The sequence below is a fragment of the Tamandua tetradactyla genome, chromosome 12 (genome assembly GCF_023851605.1).
Source record: "Tamandua tetradactyla isolate mTamTet1 chromosome 12, mTamTet1.pri, whole genome shotgun sequence".
Classification (NCBI taxonomy): Eukaryota; Metazoa; Chordata; class Mammalia; order Pilosa; family Myrmecophagidae; genus Tamandua; species Tamandua tetradactyla.
The window spans coordinates 96,163,354-96,182,280 of NC_135338.1; the positions used below are offsets into that span (position 1 = coordinate 96,163,354).

General features: G+C 48.6%; 1 protein-coding gene across 6 annotated transcripts in view; it reads right to left on the reverse strand.

The window, feature by feature from the left end:
* NTRK3 (neurotrophic receptor tyrosine kinase 3) overlaps positions 1–18,927 on the reverse strand; it is a 357,528-nt gene that overhangs the window by 270,603 nt on the left and 67,998 nt on the right. For all 6 annotated transcript variants that reach the window (XM_077124142.1, XM_077124141.1, XM_077124144.1 and 3 more), the window contains exons 2-3: positions 13,520–13,594; positions 12,767–12,838 (exon numbers count right to left, since the gene is read on the reverse strand). In XM_077124142.1, coding sequence (XP_076980257.1) covers positions 12,767–12,838; positions 13,520–13,594 — 147 coding nt within the window. The remainder of the gene's footprint in view (positions 1–12,766; positions 12,839–13,519; positions 13,595–18,927) is intronic.

Genomic DNA, 18,927 nt, shown 5'->3' on the forward strand with positions numbered 1-18,927 from the left:
AGAAAAGTTCATATGACCCAAGGGTCATAGTGAAGGAACTCTACAAGACTCCAAAGCACAAAAAAAGTCAATGATTCAATGCCAGGCTCAGGAAAGAGCCTCAGAGATGTTTTAGGGATGTCTTAGGGAACAATGTCAATGCTGATAATCAGCAACATTCTTTACAAAACCGGTACAACTTGATCTTCAGAGAAAGAATTTCATTTTGCCTTCATTTTTAGTCAAAATCCAAGAGGATAAGGTGCTTTGGTCAAGTTTTTCCAGAACACCCAATGCTTTGGTGAGATTCCCTCATCACATCCCACCTCAGCATCTGCTCAAGCTCCAAGCTCCCAGGAGGGTGATAAAGAGTCTCTGCAACCCAGTACTGTCCACCCCCAGGCAAACATCACAGGACCCAACAGCCCCCTACCTGTCTGGCAGCGCTCAGGTGCTATACACAACAAAGTCCTTCCCCAACATTATTCACTCACAGGCTCCTCAAAATAACCTTAAAGAGTGAAGACAACAGGACTGGACCAAGTCTATAGAAGAAGACACAGGCGCAGAGAGGAGGAGGTTACCTGCTTACTCTATAAACAGAACAGGTCTTCAGGATTCCTACTTCCCCATAGGAATGTGGTGACCACCACGAGGGCACTAGAGGTAGCAAACGGACAGGACCTCCACACACAGACCTCAGGGTTGGTCTCTGGGTACTCAGGGCTGAGAAGACCCTCAGTGCGGTTTCTCACAGGCCCCCAACATGGTCACCAATGGCTCCTGAGCTCTCACATTCTGGGAAGTCAAATGAGCTGAGATGACCCTCCCTAACCTCGATCCCAGGTAACTCTGATGGCAGCAAAGGCCTTATGTCAGGCAGGACAGATGCAGACCCATTCAACCAGTCTACTCTCTCCCAGAGAGAGGCACGTGGCCCCAAAGGGTGTCTGAGTGCCTTAAACCCCAGGCATAAGGCTGCCCTCTGGAGAATTCAACCCCCTCTGCCTGGACGAACTGGCCCTTTGCCAGAGGCAAGTAGGATGGGAGTTATTCTGGGTGGAAGCTTGAAAATCATGGAAAAAGCCAAAGGTTTAATCACATTAAAAAACTTCGGATGTAAACGTAAGCCTTGAGATTGTCCAGGAAGGCCTGGAGGGACTCCACAGGGCTCAGGCCAGCCCCCAAAGTGGCCCTCTAACTTCCTCACCTCTTGAACTCTTGGTCTCCTCACATAGTAGGGTCAGAATTTCTTGAGAATCTCAGAGAAACCCTGAATCCAGTTGCTCAGAGCTTGGGCTCCTCAATCTCTGGAACAACTGCCAGGGGGGGGAAGACACAGTTGTTCGTGAGCACCAGTAGGGCAAGCCCCTGAAGGAGGCGTTTTACACTCACTCCATCTTTTCATCCTATAACCACCACCGCCACCACCCCTGATGAGATGGGAAATAGTTTCCCAATGTTCTCCGTAAGGATTCTGAGGTTCAATACTTGAAAAAGAAAACAAAGTTGAAGAATTGGCCAAATTTGGGTTCACAGCCTGGTCTGTCTGCCTCCAAAGTGCGTGCATTTTCACCCATTCATTTGTTCCCTCATTTCTTTATTTGCTTTTTCTTTCATTCTTCAAGCATGCACTTAACATTGAGGAAGTATAACTTAATGAGACCTAGCCTTTGTCGTCAAAGACTTTGCACATCAGGGGAGAGACATATCTTTCTAAACACGTGTGTCAGGTCTGACCCGGACTCTTCAGCTGGGATTCGAGGTGCACCTGGGGAGCAGTCCCTATCAGCAGCCAGGGATGAGGTCAGCAGGTGCAGGACATGGCGCATCCTGCCCCTGGGAGACCCAGCCCTCCCAGAGCAATCCTAACAGGTGAGTGGATCACCCAGGAGACCACCCAGGAAAGGTGGAGACCCCGCAGGACCAAGGCATACCCCAAGAGACCTAGTGGTTAACCTGGGAACAACAGAGCTTTTCGCAGACCCATCAGGAAGAAACATGGGAGAAAAAGACAGGAGGCTGTTGGCCTGCTAAGAAATGAAGAGAGACAAAAATTAATGATGGCTCCAAAATAGCCAAGAGACTAAACTCATTTTCTAAATCTGTCTTTAATAAGACAAATGGAGAAAAGAGATGTGGACAAATGGGAAGTAATGAAGCCTTAGGGGAAGGGAAAAAAAGAAGAGAAAATCTACTGAGAATCATCAAGGCTGGAAAATATGAGCACACTGTCCAATCCCCAAGACTAGGAAGCAGGCAGTCCAGAGGTCAGAGTGCTTACTGATGTAAGATAGAGTTTCTAAATAGCAAAAGCTGACAAGCCAATCAGAAAATCTGAAGTTCAGTCCAGAGGTTCCTGGAAAATGGAAGTACCTGCAATCAGGTTTCTGATTCACCTTTCAGGTGAATGTAGGGCTAAATAATATTGCCAGCATGCAGTGGGCACCACACATCCTCTGGGTCACACTGGTTCTGCCCTGGGTGGATGCAAATGTCAACCAGGAAACAAAATGAACAGAAAGAAATGATCAGAGAGGACCTGACTAATACTAGGACACCAGAAAGTCTGGAGAAGAGACGCAAATAGGCAAGATAAAGAATCTCAATTATTTATGAAGTGAGGTGGTGGTGAGATGTATGCCACAAACCTCTAACAAAGAACCACCCCTCACATACGATGTATTTATTTCTTTATAGAAACTGGGGCTATCCTTGTAAAAGCATCCCTCCCGCTTGTGTTCTGAGACCCTTTCTTGAGTAGGAGAGACAGGAGCAGGGTGACATTTGGGGGACCAAGAATTATCGACCACCCCCGACAGACAGTCCACCCAATACATCGATTGGGGTCACTGTCATTCCTAGCTTATCTCTTATATTTGTTTGTTTTATTGCCACAAAAGTCTACTTCTCCCTAGCACTGCATGTGTACAGAGGGCCAGCTGAGGCTCTGCCCCCTACCACCTGCCCAGCAAAGCTCCAGGTAATGGGGCAGCCTCCATCTGAAACACGGACAGTCCCATGATAGATGGCAAGGGGGCACGGTGGACCAGCCTGGCTCAGAAAGCTTCTGCTAAGCAGTGACAGAGGGCCCTACATATACACACATATGCAACTTTATTGAAATCTAATTCATATTCTATACAAGTCACTCATTTGGAGTATACAATTCAAGGGTTTTTAATAGCAGAGTTGGGCAACCATCACCACAATCAAATTTAGAGCATCTCCCAAAGAAACCCACTAGGATCTTGGTTTCTCTTAAGTTCTAAGCTGTGAGGCATGCATCCATGCCTACAGGCACATGACAATGCAGACAACCTCATCACCTCTGGAAGAATATTTGCAAAATGGCTGAGACCTGCTGGGTGTGGAGCACCCACACCGCCCCCACTCACCTCTCTCCAGAACATCCCTGAAAAGAGTTCTCAACCCAGAGCCCAAAGGAAGTCTGGAAACCTTAGAAAATATGTGTGGGACATTTTCCCAAGAAAGCCCACAGCTTTAATCAGATCTCCAAAGATCTGAGAAAAAGAAATTAAAAATTAGGAACCACTGTGTTTCTAACTTTGTAAGGGTCCCATGTTCCCAAATAGATGGAGAGCTCCTTGAGGACAGGAATCATGTCTTGCACATCAAAAAGTCTCCTGCAGAAATGCAAATCAAAACCACAATGAGATATCATCTCACACCCACTAGAATGGCCATTATCAATAAAACAGAAAACAACAAGTTCTAGAGAGGATGTGGAGAAAGAGGCACACTTATCCACTGTTGGTGGGAATGTCAAATGGTACAATCACTGTGGAAGGCAGTTTGGTGGTTCCTCAGGAAGCTAAGTATAGAATTGCCATATGACCCGGCAATATCATTGCTAGGTATCTACTCAGAGGACATAAGGGCAAGGACACAAATGGACATTTGCACACCAATGTTTATAGCAGCATTATTTACAATTACCAAGAGATGGAAACAACCAAAACGCCCATCAACAAACGAGTGGCTAAACAAACTGTGGTATATACATACGATGGAATATCATGCAGCTCTAAGACAGAATCAAGTTATGAAGTATGTATCAACATGGATGGACCTCGAGGACATTATACTGAGTGAGATTAGCCAGAAACAAAGGGACAAATACTATGTGGTCTACATGAATATCAGTGAGCCCAAATTATATTTGTAGAATTTCAGTTAAGAACAGAGACCAGCAGGAGATAGAAATAGGGTAGATATTGGGTCATTGGAGCTGAAGGGATCCAGATTGTGCAACAGAACTGATTGTAAAAAATGCAGAAATGGATAGCACAACAGTACCCAACTGTAATACAATAATGTCAGTACACTGAATGAAGCTGAATATGAGAATGATAGAGAGAGGAGGGCTGGGGGGGCACAAATGAGATCAGAAGGAAAATAGATGATAAAGACTGAGATGGTAGAACTAGGAATGCCTAGAGTGTACAATGACAGTGACTAAATGTACAAATTAAAAAACGTTTTTGCATGAGGAAGAACAAAGGAATGTCAATATTGCAGGGCATTGAAAATAGATGGTAATTCATATTTGAAAATGTTATATGTGAGACTAAAGCAAAAAATGTTCATTTAGTACAAAATTTATATTTTGACTAGTGCATTTCCTAATATAACTTATATGGACAGTTTAATTGAACACCATAAGTACATGGAACCTTGAGTAGGGCATGAGATTTTGTAGTTTCATCCAGAGTGATGGCCCAATAAATCCCAGAGTGATTTGAACAGTGAATAAAAAAGTATTTGCAAAGTCCCCTTGGGGGAATTGCAAGAAAGGGGGAAAATTCAACTTCCCCATGTGGAGAATTCCTGATATTCTCACAAGCAATGGGGACAACCAAAGCAATAGGCCTAGCCCTCAATCTTGGTGTTTGTTCATATGAAACTTATCCCCACAAAGGATAGTCTAAGCCTACTAAAAATTAGGCCTACGAGTCACTCCCAGAGAACCTCTTTTGTTGCTCAGATGTGGCCTCTCTCTCTCAGCCAACACAACAAGCAAACTCACTGCCCTCCACCTCTCTACGTGAGACATGACTCCCAGGGCTGTAAATCTTCCTGGCAACATGGGATAGAAATCCTAGAATGAGCTGGGACTCAGCATCAAGGGATTGAGAAAACCTTCTTGACCAAAAAGGGGAAGAGAGAAATGAGACAAAATAAAGTGTCAATGGCTGAGAGATTTCAAAAAGAGTCGAGAGGTTACCCTGGAGGTTATTCTTATATATTATATAGATATCACCTTTTTAGTTAAGGTATATTGGAGAGGCTGGAGGGAACCACCTGAAAATGTAGAGCTGTGTTCCAGTAGCCATGTGTCTTGAAGATGATTGGATAACGATACAGCTTTCACAATGTGACTGTGTGATTGTGCAAATCTTGTGTCTGATGCTCCTTTTATCTATGGTATGGGCAGATGAGTAAAAAATGTGGATTAAAAATAAATAAATAATGGGGGGACAAATGTTAAAATAAATTTAGTAGATTTAAATGCTAGTGATCAATGAAAGGGATCTATAAGGGATATAGAGAAAAATAAGGGAAACAAAGGCTAAAATACATCAGATAGATGGAAATATTAGCAGTCAATGAGAGGGATGGATAAGGGGTATGGTATGTATGGGTTTTTTTCTTTTTTCTTTTTATTTCTTTTTCTGAATTGATGCAAATGTTCTAAGAAATGATCATTTGATGATATTGTGAGTTTTTTATTATATACCAAGATTGGAATGATCATATGGTAAGAATGTTCGTGTTTGTATGTTGTTATGTTTAAAAAAATTTTTAAAGTCTCCTGCAGCGTGCAGCACTCTGGAAAGAGCATCGAAGACTTAACGCTGAATGTTTACTCAGCTGCCTATGCCAAAGGTGAATGTCACGCTGTCACCTAAAGAGTAATAACAACGGCTAACATGTACTGAAGTTCTCATTACGGGCCAAACGATCTTCTCAATGCTCTACACGTATTATCCCACGTAATCTAGCCGGTAACCATATTAACCCCACTCTCCGTGTGGGGAGACAGGGGCCCAGAGATGTTAAGTAACTTGCCCAAGATAGTCTAATAAAAATGACAGAGCAGAATTAGAACCCAGGCAGTGTGTTTACAGAGGGCATACTTGTAACCACTCACTCAAATAACCTAATCAGTGCTGGGGCTTAGTCGGAGGTCACAGCTCAAGCAACAGGTTTGACCGAAGTTCTGAGCACACAGAGCTGTATGAAAACAAAGCTCAGAGAGGCATTGCCATCAGCGCACATTACTGGGTGACATTTCAGTAGGGCGAACTCTATTTATACTTAAACCTTCTTATTGCGTCAATGCTTTACATGTAATACCTGTATACGCATTCCCTTAAACAGGAGCGCAGAGGGCTCTGCGGTACACACGTGTCTGAAGGAGCTCTGGCTAGACAAGGCCCAAGGAAGGCGGACAGGATGATAGCATGGAAAGAATGTCAAACTCAGAGGACCAAGACTGGGCTCTAGCCCCTGTGCAGTGCCCAGTCATGGGGACCTCGGAGAGAACTTTCCCTGGCTCAGACACCTGTCCTCTCGTCTGTACAGTGGTCAGGTTAGAATGGAGTCACCGTGCAGTGGCACACTGTCCTAGGGGCTGCGTTACAGCAGCGTAACCAAGTCCCTCCTCCATGGACGTTACATGCCGGTGAGGGGATACAAATGACCGACTGGGATACTTGCAGAGAGTCAACAGTGTTCAGGGCCAGGGAAACTATGAAGCCAGGTGTTAGAATAAGACAGACAGATTGATAGGGAGAAGAAAGGCCATAGGTTTGAGCAGTCAGAGAAGACCTTCTAAGAAAGTGACATTAGAGCAAGTGATGAGGAGGGGCCAGCCATGCAGAGATCTGGGGGCAGAGTTTTCATCTGGCCTGGAGGGATCAGCAAGGACAAAATCCCCAAGGAATGCTCAAGGAACTGAAGAAGGCTCACACAGCTGCAGCAGAGACAGTAAGGGGAAGAGCGGAAGGAACTTAGAGAGGGAGAGAAAACCAATTTCATTTGAATCCTGCAGCCATGGCAAGGGGCTTAGATTTTATAGTAAGTAAAATGGAAAGTAATTGGAGGGCTTTAAGTAGCAGAGTGGCACAATCGGATTTATGTGTTTAAAATATCACTCCAGCAACTGTGTCAAGAATGAAATGTAGGGGATAAAAGTGAAAGCAAGGAAACCTAACTTAGGAGGCTTTTGCCACAGTCCCAGGGGAAAGGATGACGGCATGGCTCAAGGTGGTACTTAGGGAGGAGAGAGCGGTGGATGGGCAAATACAGTATTTTATGACCTCATGGATTAAATGGTGAAAGGTGGGGAGGGCAGGAAAAGAAAAGAGAAGAGTCAAGAATGACTCCTAAGGATGTGGCCTGAGCAATTTTGGACGAGGGGACCATTTACAAAACTGAGAAACACTGGGGAGGAACAAGTTTGGAGCAAGGAGACAGCATGAAATCAAGAATTCCGTTTTGGCCAATTTCAGTTTGACATGTATCGTAGCCACCCAAGCAGAGGTGTCAAGCAGGCATTTTGATATATGAGTCTCAAATTCAGTATGAGAACGGTGAGAGGAATACAGATTAGAGAATCTAGCTCTGGGGCCCCTTCCAGCTTTAATCATCCATGATTTTGTGAAATGAGACACCAATGAGGTGAGGTGGGGAGAATTAATTAATAACAGCAAAAAAATGTCGAGTCTTTTGTAAAGCACTGTCCTAAGCACTTTCCCAGCGCTCTTTTATTTAACTCTCAGAACGATATTGTGTCGTAGGAGCTCTCACATTCCCTGCAAAGCTCATGGCAGTTCAGTAGCTTGTATGTGGTCAGCAGGATAAGGAAGCTCTAGGAAATGAACTCAAGTGTCTCCTTCTCCAAGGCCCATTCTCCTAACAGCACACCGGATTCAAAGGCTAGGAGGAGGGTAGGTGGGAAGAAATGGTGAGGTGGGGCAAGCATGCTAATTAGCAATCCCCTTGGGGCAGAGGTAAGAGAGGCATGTTTACCAACATAGTATCTGCATACTGTCTCCGAACCCAGAATGGGGAGTTATCTCAAGAAGAATGTTTAGTGATTTAGGATCCTTTACCAGGTTTTCACCCAACACTCTCAAGAGCAATGTCCCACCTATTCCACTAGGGTTCCCACAGGGCAGGGACTCTGGTCATGTCCTCTTCTCTACTCCCCCAGCCTACTTTCTCTCCCTGTGAAACTAACGCAGTGACAGTTGACATCATCACGCTCAAATCAGGGCACAGAAGTTAGGACTGAACGCAACGCCCTGAACAGAGAGCCTGGGCATTGCTTTTCTCCTCCGACCTGCACCCCACCCGTGCCTTCCCACCCCATCATGCTCCCAGGCAGGTCAGCTCTGGGCTGGCCCTCCCACCTGAAGGTCCTATGCACATTTGCTGATGTCAGAGGCAGAAATAACAATTTTACTCCAAAGACGTGATTATCGAATCAGCAAACACGTCATATACCAATGCCTGAGCCAGCCTGGCATCCGGAGCTTTCTGGGAATGAACAAGAAACTCAGCACAAGGGAGATCCCTCTACAACCAATCCGAACGGATTAAATAAATTCTTTTGGCTTGCTGCAATCATACACTAAATATTCTTGGAAATAAGTGGGCCACAGGCTAATGCTTAGAAATCTTTCGTAATAAAGATATTCAGGTTGTACTATAACTCTCGTTATAGGACTTGACCTGAATAGGAAAAGAAACCAAATGGAGCTATTGACGGATGGATGGTGCTAGATTCCCAGGGGAAATAGCAGCTCTCTAGCAAAACTTTAAAAACCAACCTCCCTCCTCCCCACCCCACCCCCTATGGGTTTTGGGGGTGAAAACTGGGGAGAGCAGAAAAAGGCTCCTGGAATAAAGGAGAGTGTGTAGACTTAGACTTCAGAATCAGAGGGATGGGAGCTCAAATCCCAACTGTGCCATTGACATATGTATGGCCTTGGGAGCTTGGTCATGACATCTGAGCCTCGATGTTCTCATCTATGAAATGGGGACAGAGGAACTTCTGTGAGGAGTAAGGGAGATTATATTTGGAAAAGTACCAGGCACAGTCCTTAACAATACAGTAAGTTTGCAGTCAATACTAGTCTTTTCCTCTTCTCTTCAGATATCAGCATTTTTTTTGCCACTTTCTAAACCTTTTAGCAATTTTTAAAAAATTACTTCAGTGGGGAAAAAAAAATGGCCACTTCTGGCCCAAGAGGTCTAATGGGAAGACTCCTGGAAAGAGAATTGGAAGGTGTAACGGCAGCAAAGCTCCTTGCAGGTGAGGCCCTCTCTGGATCCGTCTCCGGCTGTGAAACAAGGCTGTGCCTGTCAGGATGGCTGCGAGGACTGCCTGAGTCCTGCGTAGAAGGGCGCTGTGGAAAGCATGACGCGCTCTGCAGAGGAAAGGAGGTGGCCACCCACGGGACAGCTCACAGGTCAATCCACTGCCCATTCAGTTCACAAGCGGGGGGGGGTGCACTACCCCACTCACAGGGGCCCCGCCTGGGGGGTCCGGGTCTGCGTGTGAGCCACACCACAGAAACAAATCCTTGAAGGCGGAGATGAGGCAGCTGCAGAGGTGGCGCTCAGAGCACTCCGGGAACAGCCCACGCTCAGTTTCCCCGATTAGCAAGTGTCTGTCAGTTTGGCTTCCCCAAATCCTTGGAATCAGGCAAGGAACACAAGCGTCAAGTATATTCCAGTCTCTCAAAAAAACATTTTCCATGTTGGATATGAACCCACACCTCATTTTTCACACTCCATAAAAGGTAGAGAAAGCAGGCAGGAAGAGACAGCAAGTCGCTCACAAACGCTGAAGCGGGTCTAAGCTGCAGCCTTCTTCGGGGCAGACAATGTAGCCTTAATGTTGCTCCTTTTTCCGGCATCGGGAAGAATGACCCTGCCTGCGCACGGGGAGCTTAGAGGAGGGGGCAAGTTAAACTAATCGGAAGGTTTGAAATCTGTACACTGGACAGTGATTTCACTTTCTGCTACTTATTCTGCACAGAGGGGAGGAAAAAAAGACGTGTCAGTCATCATCCTAAAAAAAAAAAAAAGCCACCAAGCCAGGGCTGGACAATCAGCGCTGGAGTAAGTGCTCATCCTGTAATTGCTCAGCTGGGGCCTGAAAACTTGTAAATGCGTTTAGAGGACAGAAATAGAAGATGTTGTGAGAGAGAAGAGAAACCTGGCCCATCTGCCAGGAGAAAATGTCCCGAAGCTGCCGGGAAATTGACTCCGTCGGGATTTGGGGTGTGTCAGTATAAATGGGAAAAGTGAATAAATAAAACCCCATCGTTGAAGCTAGTCCCTAGTCCTCATCCTCCTGGTGCTCTCCTTGTGCACTGCCCTTCCCACACCCAACTCAGGATCCCAACTCACTCCCATGTGCAGCCAGGCCCAAGGTGGGGACCCTTCTCCCATAGTGGGGTGGATGGACGGTGTTTGTCCTTCTCTCTCCTGATGCCTCCATAGCCCAAAGCAAGTCATAGGTAAGAGCTGGCCAATGTGATCAACAGAAAACAGGACCCAAGGTCACACAGGGGCAGGCTCTGCTCCAGCCAAACATGGGCTTCCCCACCTCCAAAGTCTTGGGAATCATGCAAAGCACCACGACCTGTCACCGCCACCATCCAGCTGACCCTAGATCCTACCAAAGAGACACTGAGTCACACCTCTCTTCTGAGGATCTTTAAGGTGAGTCTTCTGGTCCAACCCTCTTCCGAGGTCACTGTTACTCAAGATGTCGCCCTGCCCCCACTTCTGCGGCTGGTAGAAGCATGATTGTCCCAAAGCCCTGTTGGTTTCCCCGGGTGCTGTAGGTGACAGTACACCCTAGGAGCTTTGACACATGAGCACCAAAGGGGCACCTCAAAAAGGGCAGAGTTTTCCCCACATCAGTGCCTTCCCTCCCACAAATATGACTCTAGACCAAGAACTGGTCCTCTACAGGCCATATGCCACCCACAGACAGGTCGGGTTTGGCCTCTGGAGTTGAGAGGTTTCATTTTGGTTTCAGTTGCCAACATTAAAACTTGGGAGGTTCCACTGGATTTCCAGCTCTTCTTGAAAAAATAGCAAGCTTGGCAACACTGGGCCTCACTGCCGCCTGGCAGCCGTCGGTGCCCCTCTGGAGAGACACTTGGTCTGGTATCCCCAGCCCCCACCTGGTCTGCTGTGGGCATCTGGCTTTGGGACCCTCATCCAAGCTATGAAAACAGAGACTTCTCGGATGGTGAAGCCTCCTTCCCTGGGATGTTTCAGAGTGAAACTTAAAGTTCTAGTAAAATAAATACCTGGGACCTCTGGGCCAAGGTCCCCTCCTGGTCCCCGCTCTGCCACCAGCTGCAAAGACCAGATGCCAGAAGGTTCCCACCACAGAGGCTAGACTAGGCTGGGGGTGGGGCCAGCTAAGCTGGACAAGTGAAAGAGAGGGCTCAGCCCCTCACAGCTAACAAAGCTGGTCCTGAACAATGGACTTTCTATTTCCAGAGGGAGGAAAGAAATTTCAGCCCATACCAGGGGTGGCCATATCTGATAAAAAATATATATTTTTCGAGCACTCACTTTACACTTAGAAAAACTCATGGAGCCCTGCGGTGAGGCTATGACCCCCCAGAAGAGAAGCGACATCCCCAGCACTTCTGCATAATCTCATCTCTTTCCCCACCTACCCTGCCCTCCACTTGCCAATAGCTTCAGCTGGCTGCCCTGCCTCTCCTCTGAGATCCCCACTCAGAGGTGCCTTCCACGATTAAATGCAAGATGCCTCTACCAGTAAAACTCGCAAGAGGCAAAAGGAGAAGTCTTGTCTGTACATGATCCTTCCGTATATCTGCCAAGAGGCAGCAGACCCCACCACCACCTCCGCCTGGCACCTGCAGACCCTCTGCTCTTGGGGAGCACAGTCAATGGATGGCCAAGGGGCCCACCTCAGAAGAGCCGATGCAGAAGAGCTTCTGCCTTTTGGGTGTGGTGGGTTGCATTGCCCCTGGTTGCTCAGCCAAGGCAGGCCCATCCCTCCCGAGGGAATGGCAGCACCCCACTGAGCCCCAGACCTCTCAGCCCAGACCTGGGCTCAGAAAGGAAGCATCAGCTCATGTGACTCTACCTCCACTGGTCAGGTCAGTCCACCAATCAGACATGGTGAGTTGGGGAGAGGGGAGACAGAGGAGTTAAAGGAAGCCCCCACCAACAGATATCTCCACCCATAGCCAGGTGGCACCCAGCTTGTCCCATACAAACCTCTGTGACCTTACAGAGGTGTCTCCACTTCTCTGAGTTCTTCTCCATTGAAACAGCAACAATTTAGGCACAGCACTTGGTCTGGCCCTCCTTTACCCCCGTCCCTCCCAAATGCACACACTTATAGGCCCACAAGGGCGCTCAGAAGTTTAGTATTCATATTATATATCAGTGGAATCTCCCATCATTTACAGTCCCATAAAATCGCAAATGTCATCATGAAAGGTGAGCAAATTTGTACATCAGGAGACTCTCCCTCTAAGCCCTGGCCAAGACTTTTCCTTCTGAAAGTAACGATTATCAAATCCAAAATCTTCATTTGAAGAAACAAAATCCGAGGCCCAGGGCACCGAGTGGCAAAGCCTGGCCTAGGCCTCCAGGCTGTGACTTCCTGCTCAGGACCCCTCCTTGCCCACTTCCCGCCACCCCCCACTCCACACGCTCCCGCCCTGCACCAGGACCCAGCTCTACTCACATATAGCGCAAGTGGGGGTTCTTGGCAAAGGCTCGGGGCTGGATGTTGCGGAGTCCTGAGTTCTTGATGGTCCTGGACAGAGAGGAGAAGAGGGTCAGCAGAGCCCCAGGGGCAGAGGGACATTTGCTCAGGCCTGAGGTTGGGGAGGGTCAGGCCACGGCCAGGACTGCAGGTGTCTTCTGTGAGTCCCGCTGGCACGTGCTCAGTGGGCAGTCTCTGGGGACACCCCCTCCCCAGGGACAGGGTGAAGGCCCAGGACATGGAGGGGCAGGGCTGGGGAGACCACTGTCCATGCAGGTGGGTCAGCCAGGGGCTCCAGCTCAGGTCCGCGGTCCAGGCATGCGGCACACAGCCCCCCGGGCGCCTCGTCCTTCTCCCCACCCAGCACTCCCATGGCCAGTAGCACCTAAGCCGAGGGGAGGAAGGGGCTGGGAGAACTTAGGCTCCGGGGGACCATCAGGCCGGCAGGTGGCTGAGGAAAGAACACCAGCCTAAGAGCCAGGAGACCTGGGAGCGCATCTCGCCTTGAAATCCCCACTCAGGGGCACGACTTCTCGCAACCCCCTTCCTGCTCTGGGCTGAGCTGAAGCGCAGGAGGGTGAGAGGTGGCCTTTGAGGGCCCCAACACGCCTAAGCGGGTGATGCCGGCTCTACCTAAGGACAGGAACCGTGGAGGGGACAGGCGAGGGGCGCACCCAGCCCCCAGCCAGGCTCCGGGACCCCCAGCCGCACTCTGGGGCCCTGCGCACTCACAGCTTCTGCAGTCCCGTGTACAGCTCCATGTCCACGGCGTTGAGCGTGTGCAGGCCGCGCCAGTTCTCTATGTGTCTGCGGGGAGGAGGGCAGCAGGGTCAGGGCCGCGAGGAGGGCCTGGGCTCGAGTCCCAGGTCAGCCAAACGCGGGCCAGGCCCTCCGGCAAGTCAGCAGGTACCTCTGAGTCTCAGTTTCCCCCACCACAGGTCGGGCTTCCCACTATCTGCCCGACAGGGCTGTTGTGAGAGTTAGGTGGACCCGTGGACCCAAAGCGCCTGGCCCCCCGGGAGCATTTACCATCCTCCCCTCCTCTCTAGAAAGACTCTGCTCTTTGGAGACTAAGTCTTCCTGACTCTATTTCCTCCATTCCTTCTCTTCCCTTTCCTTTTTAGAATCTCTTACATACAGGGTCTTTGTCTTAGTTCCTAAAGAAAATACAGAAATACAAATGACACAGCAAAAAAGGGGAAGGAGAGGCCTGGCCAGTGGGTGTGGGTTCTGGGTAGAGGAATTTCCCCTCAGGCTGGGGACTGCTCAGCCTCCTGAACAGGACCCAGAGACCGGCAGTCCCTAGGGGCTGGAGGATGGTCCAGTCCACCCTATAGCTTAAGAGAGCACATGGCTTGATGTGGCAGCGCTCACACCCGAGGGCAAGGCACCTGAGAACCGTGAGTAGCTGTGCTGTCATCGAAAAAGGCGAGACTGGTAGTCTGGGAAACAAACTCCAGTTCAACCTTGGGACTTAAGAAGTTGGTGGCTTTCAGCAAGTTCTTGAACCTCTCTGGGCCCTTGGTGCCTTCACTTGCAAAGGCAGAGGGATGCGCTTAGATCAGCACTTTCTTTCCTTCTCATCAGGAGGATCTCCTTTCAGAACTTCTCCCCAAGGGACCTCATGTTTTAAGGAGGTTTTTGTCTAGCAAGCACAAAGCATTTATTTAGTAATAATTAATTCATCTGCTCAGATTTATTATCCAAACATATAAATCACTGTTAACCAGAGCTTTTTACCAACAGACCCAAAACAGCATTAACTCACTCAATGGATAAATTCCAGCCAAAACAAACAAAAGAAATCTCGAAAGTTGGATGGGAGTGGGAGCGCTTGGCAAGGGAATGGGTTTGGTTTCTGTTAGGTCTTTTGATACAAGGGGCAAACGCCCCCACTGCTGCTTCTGGGTTTAGGGTTGAGAACCATTAGGCAACGGCGACCCGAGCCGTCCCCCACTCCAAACCTACCAAAGTCGGGACAGCCCCCCGACACCGCAGCCAGGGCCTCGGAAAAGGCCTTCGGTCGCCCGGCCCCTCCCTCCTGGGCTCTGATTCCTTGGTGCCAGGGGGTCTAGAGCCCACATGGTGAGGCAGGCAGAACAGTGGCGGCCTGCCCTGGGGCACATTCAGGCCGGAAGAGTGACAGCCCCTTGTCTGGACAGCCCATCCCTGGACCACCCCACCCCCACCACGGCCCTGCCATCTGCCACCAGGTCGAGCTCGAGCCAGGACGGCAGCGGTGGCCGGAGCCCAGGCAGCGTTTCGCAGTCGCGCGGTGACAAGGTGGGCCGAGCGCCTGCTCTGGGTGGCATTCTCTCAGAGCCCCTGCCGGCACGCCAGGGACACTGGCATCTGCTGAGGCCATGGAAGCAGGTGGCCAGCTGGGTACCGAATGCCAATTCCAAGGACTTTGCCCTGAAGCCTCCTGGCCCCCAGCAGTTTGCAGGGGCTGGTCCCTCGAGAACTCCCCATCAGATGAAAAGGGGGACCAGAAGGAACAGACCAACATATTCCCCAAACCATCGCCTGTAAATTACCTAGCAGATTGCAGCATTCATGAAGAGTGTCATTCACACAAGAGAACCGAGCTTCATAGGCGATCTGCTCCAAGGGGTTGAAAATCAATTTTTTTTAATAAACAAAATCATTTTTCTTAGCACATGTCAGAATTTCAGAAATGCACCTTTATTACAGATGAATTGCCAACCATTGTGGCATCCATGGGTCTGAGTTTTCATAAATCGGGGAACAGCATTCTTGCAGCCACAGTGCAATGGTGTGGCTGGGAAGTGGGCTCACAGCCGGAGTTGGCCAGGCAGAGCCCACAGGTCAAATCCAGTCTACTGCCTGCTTTTGTACAGCCTGGGAGCTAAGAATGGGTTTAGTCGTTTTTAAAAATCAAAAGAAGAGGTGCATTTTGTGGCCCATGAAATGATATGACATTCAAATTTCAGAGTCTATACCCATCCATTTACAAATGATCTACAGCTCTTCTCTTGTACCACAACAGAGCTGAGTAGTGGCAGCAGAGGCAGTATGGTCCACACAGCCTAAAATATTTATATTCTGGCCCTTTGCAGAAAAGTATTGCTGACTCCTGGTCTAGAGACAGAATCCCAGGGCGTGTATCCTGGCCCCATCCTTTCCTCAACTTCCTTGTCCAGGTTGCATCATCTGCCTGTACCTCAGTTTCCCCATCACTAAATGGGGACACTAAAACACCCTCCTCATAAGGAGTCAATGACTTCCTTTAAAGGCCCTTCCAGCAGAACCTGGCACGTGGTGAGCCCACAGGAGGTTGAAGCTGCAGGGATGAGTTTTCCCCTGTGCCTCCCAGAGGCTGAGAAGTCTATTCTCAGACGTTTCCAAGCTAAAAATGGTTAGAAGTTGTCATTGCTCAGCAATCATTGATTAAAACAAAACAAAACAAAAAAACATGTGGCAGCAGGATGGAGTGTAGTAAATCTGTCATTCATGACCTCCAGGAAAATCGCTCAAGTAGAAATTATAAACAGGTTCAAGGGATGCTCGGGTGGCTGGTGACAGGGCCAGGGTAGGATGGCTATAGGGCAGTCCTGACATCTGCAGGTGACATCAGCAGGGCACCTGCCAAGCTTGCCTGTGACTCATCACTTGGTACCAGACCAGGGGGCTCAGCTTATGGTAACTCTGGGGGCTGGGAAGGAAGTCCTGGGTTTAAGTGGGAAAGGCAGGTTCTATGTGAATCATCCCCCTAAGATGAAGTACGAAAGCAAGTCTGACTGGATTCCATCAGCTGTGAACAGTGGTTACCTCCGCCTAGTTAGGCTCACCTGTGGCTTCGCCTTCACTGTGCTTTGCTGATTTGACCAGGTTGTCCTTATCGAGCATTTCTTTTGTAATTTGAAAAACAATCAATAACTATAATTTTAAAAAGCAAGGTCAGCTGTTGGGTCCTGTGCAGGGCAGTCCTTGGTCTCCCTGTCCCAGGACCACAGGCAGGACCGGTCTTTCCCTGCAGAGATCTCACAAACCCACCCCTGCTGGGGGAGCGGGGAGGATGGGAACTCAGAGCAGTGGGGACGCACGGGTCAGCAAGACCACACAGCTCTGCATCCATCTGCCTGTGCACAGGGTGCAAGGTGGGGGCTGCCCCCACATAGACCTGCAGCCTTGCACGGCCCTCTTCAGTCAGGGACAGGTGCTCCTGGAACCCAGGTGTCGAGGCCAGGAATGCTGCTAAGAATCCTACAATGCCCAGGACAGCCCGCACGACAAAGAGCCATTCCCTCCAAACTGCCAGCACTGCCGAGGGGGACGACCCCTGCTTTATTCTATAAGGCTTCTGCCTAAGCTCGCCTTTGAGGAAAGAGTTCCATATCTTAAAACGACAATAACAACAATAATTTTGAAAATTCTATTTTGCAGCAAACACTAAGGAACCCCAGGCCAAAGTCAAAAAGCTTGCTTCTGGGTCACTGTCTCCAAGGGAGAGGAGAACAGTGAAAGCTATGGCTCGCGGGACCCTCTCAAGCCAAAGGCACCACTTGAAAGGAAATGAGGGACTCTTTGGCCCACTGAGTTGTGTCCCAAGCCAAGCCAAACATTCCAGAAACAACGATGGTCTCTTCTCGTGAATGGGTCCAGTGGCCACTGGCTGCCCCGTGGCCGGTTCCCTCCCTTGCCCAACTCAGAAGCTGCTCCCCTGCCTTTCTAAGACCTCTTTAATCCATGGAAAGGTGAAACACCCCAATCTAGAACGTCAGCACAATGTCCTGTCCCTGCCTGCTCGCCACTGCCCTTCCTTGACACCACCCAATCGCTACTCATTGCCAGGAGCTAATGTGCAAAACTTTCCATTGAGAGGAAGGAAGTGGGGAATAATTCATGACCACGTCGACCGCCAGATCCCACTTAGGGTTGCAGCTCAGAAAAATTCATCCTGGTCAAGGTGGCTCTCCAAAGTTAAAGAATAGCTCCCCTGTCCTCTAAGACGGGCATAGGTGAGCTGGAGCCAGGCAACCTCTATGCAGGGTCTCTCCAAATGTATTAGAAAAACTATCAGTGACAAAGCCACACTCAATTAGTCGCAGTAGCAACACCAAGTCCTGGAACAGACACACCCAAACTATAGACACCCATTTTTGGAATGAAGAGGGGCATAAATGAAATATTGATACACCCATACAGAACACAAAAATGCTGTGTGCTAGATGAAATTAGATTATATTTTTGTACCATACTGTTCTCTTTCTTCTTCTGTTTTGCTAGCACCAACATGGAAATGAATTTGGCCATCTCCAAGCATCTACAAATTAGATGATACAGGAAGAGGGTACAAATGAGCATGGTATGGGGAGAAGGGTCCATAATCTACTTTAAAACATGTCATGTGTATATGTTTAAGAGCTGTTTATATCTTCAATATTTAAGCCCTATACATAGAAGATACTGGAACACTGAGAAGTCCACACCTGTCCAACCCCAGGGGACTCAAGAGGTGATTGTGGACACCCATGAGAGATGCAAGTTGTCTTTCCACCCAGCAGTAGGCACCTGGCAGGTTAAGGGCATGGCTGACTTCCTTTAGGTATGGCAGACCTGGTATTGCCTCATTTTTCCAACCTTTTCTCTCTCCTGCCTTGCTGTCAGGTTGCTGTTATTTTCACTGTGACTTCTCACTGCTATTAATGAGCTGTTCTTCATAACCAAATTTTCCAGACAACTAAATTTAAATGCAAAACCTTTACATTTCCAACTTCCTTGCTGGATGCTTCTTTTTCCATCCTAAGATGCATTACACACTTCCTTGCCTTTTTTAAGCAGAATAGACAGAACACAATTTAACATTTTCTTAATGACCTTAGAACATAATGACAAACCTAACAGGTCTACCTGGCTACAACACAGCGACACTCTCAGAGGCTCTAGGAAGTAGGCAGTACTTGCATCCCTGACCAAAATGGTCCTCTCCCAATATGCTTTTTTTTTAGCTCTAATGGTCACTGTGTCTATTTTTATGGTTTTATCATGCTGCTGGCCATCAGCTCCGGTGGCCCTACACCAGGGACCATCCTCTCTCCTGACGAGCTCTGTCCAGTTTGCAAAGCGGCCTGTTAGAGCACAGCAGTTAAGAGTTGACACCTTAGAGGCAGGCTGAC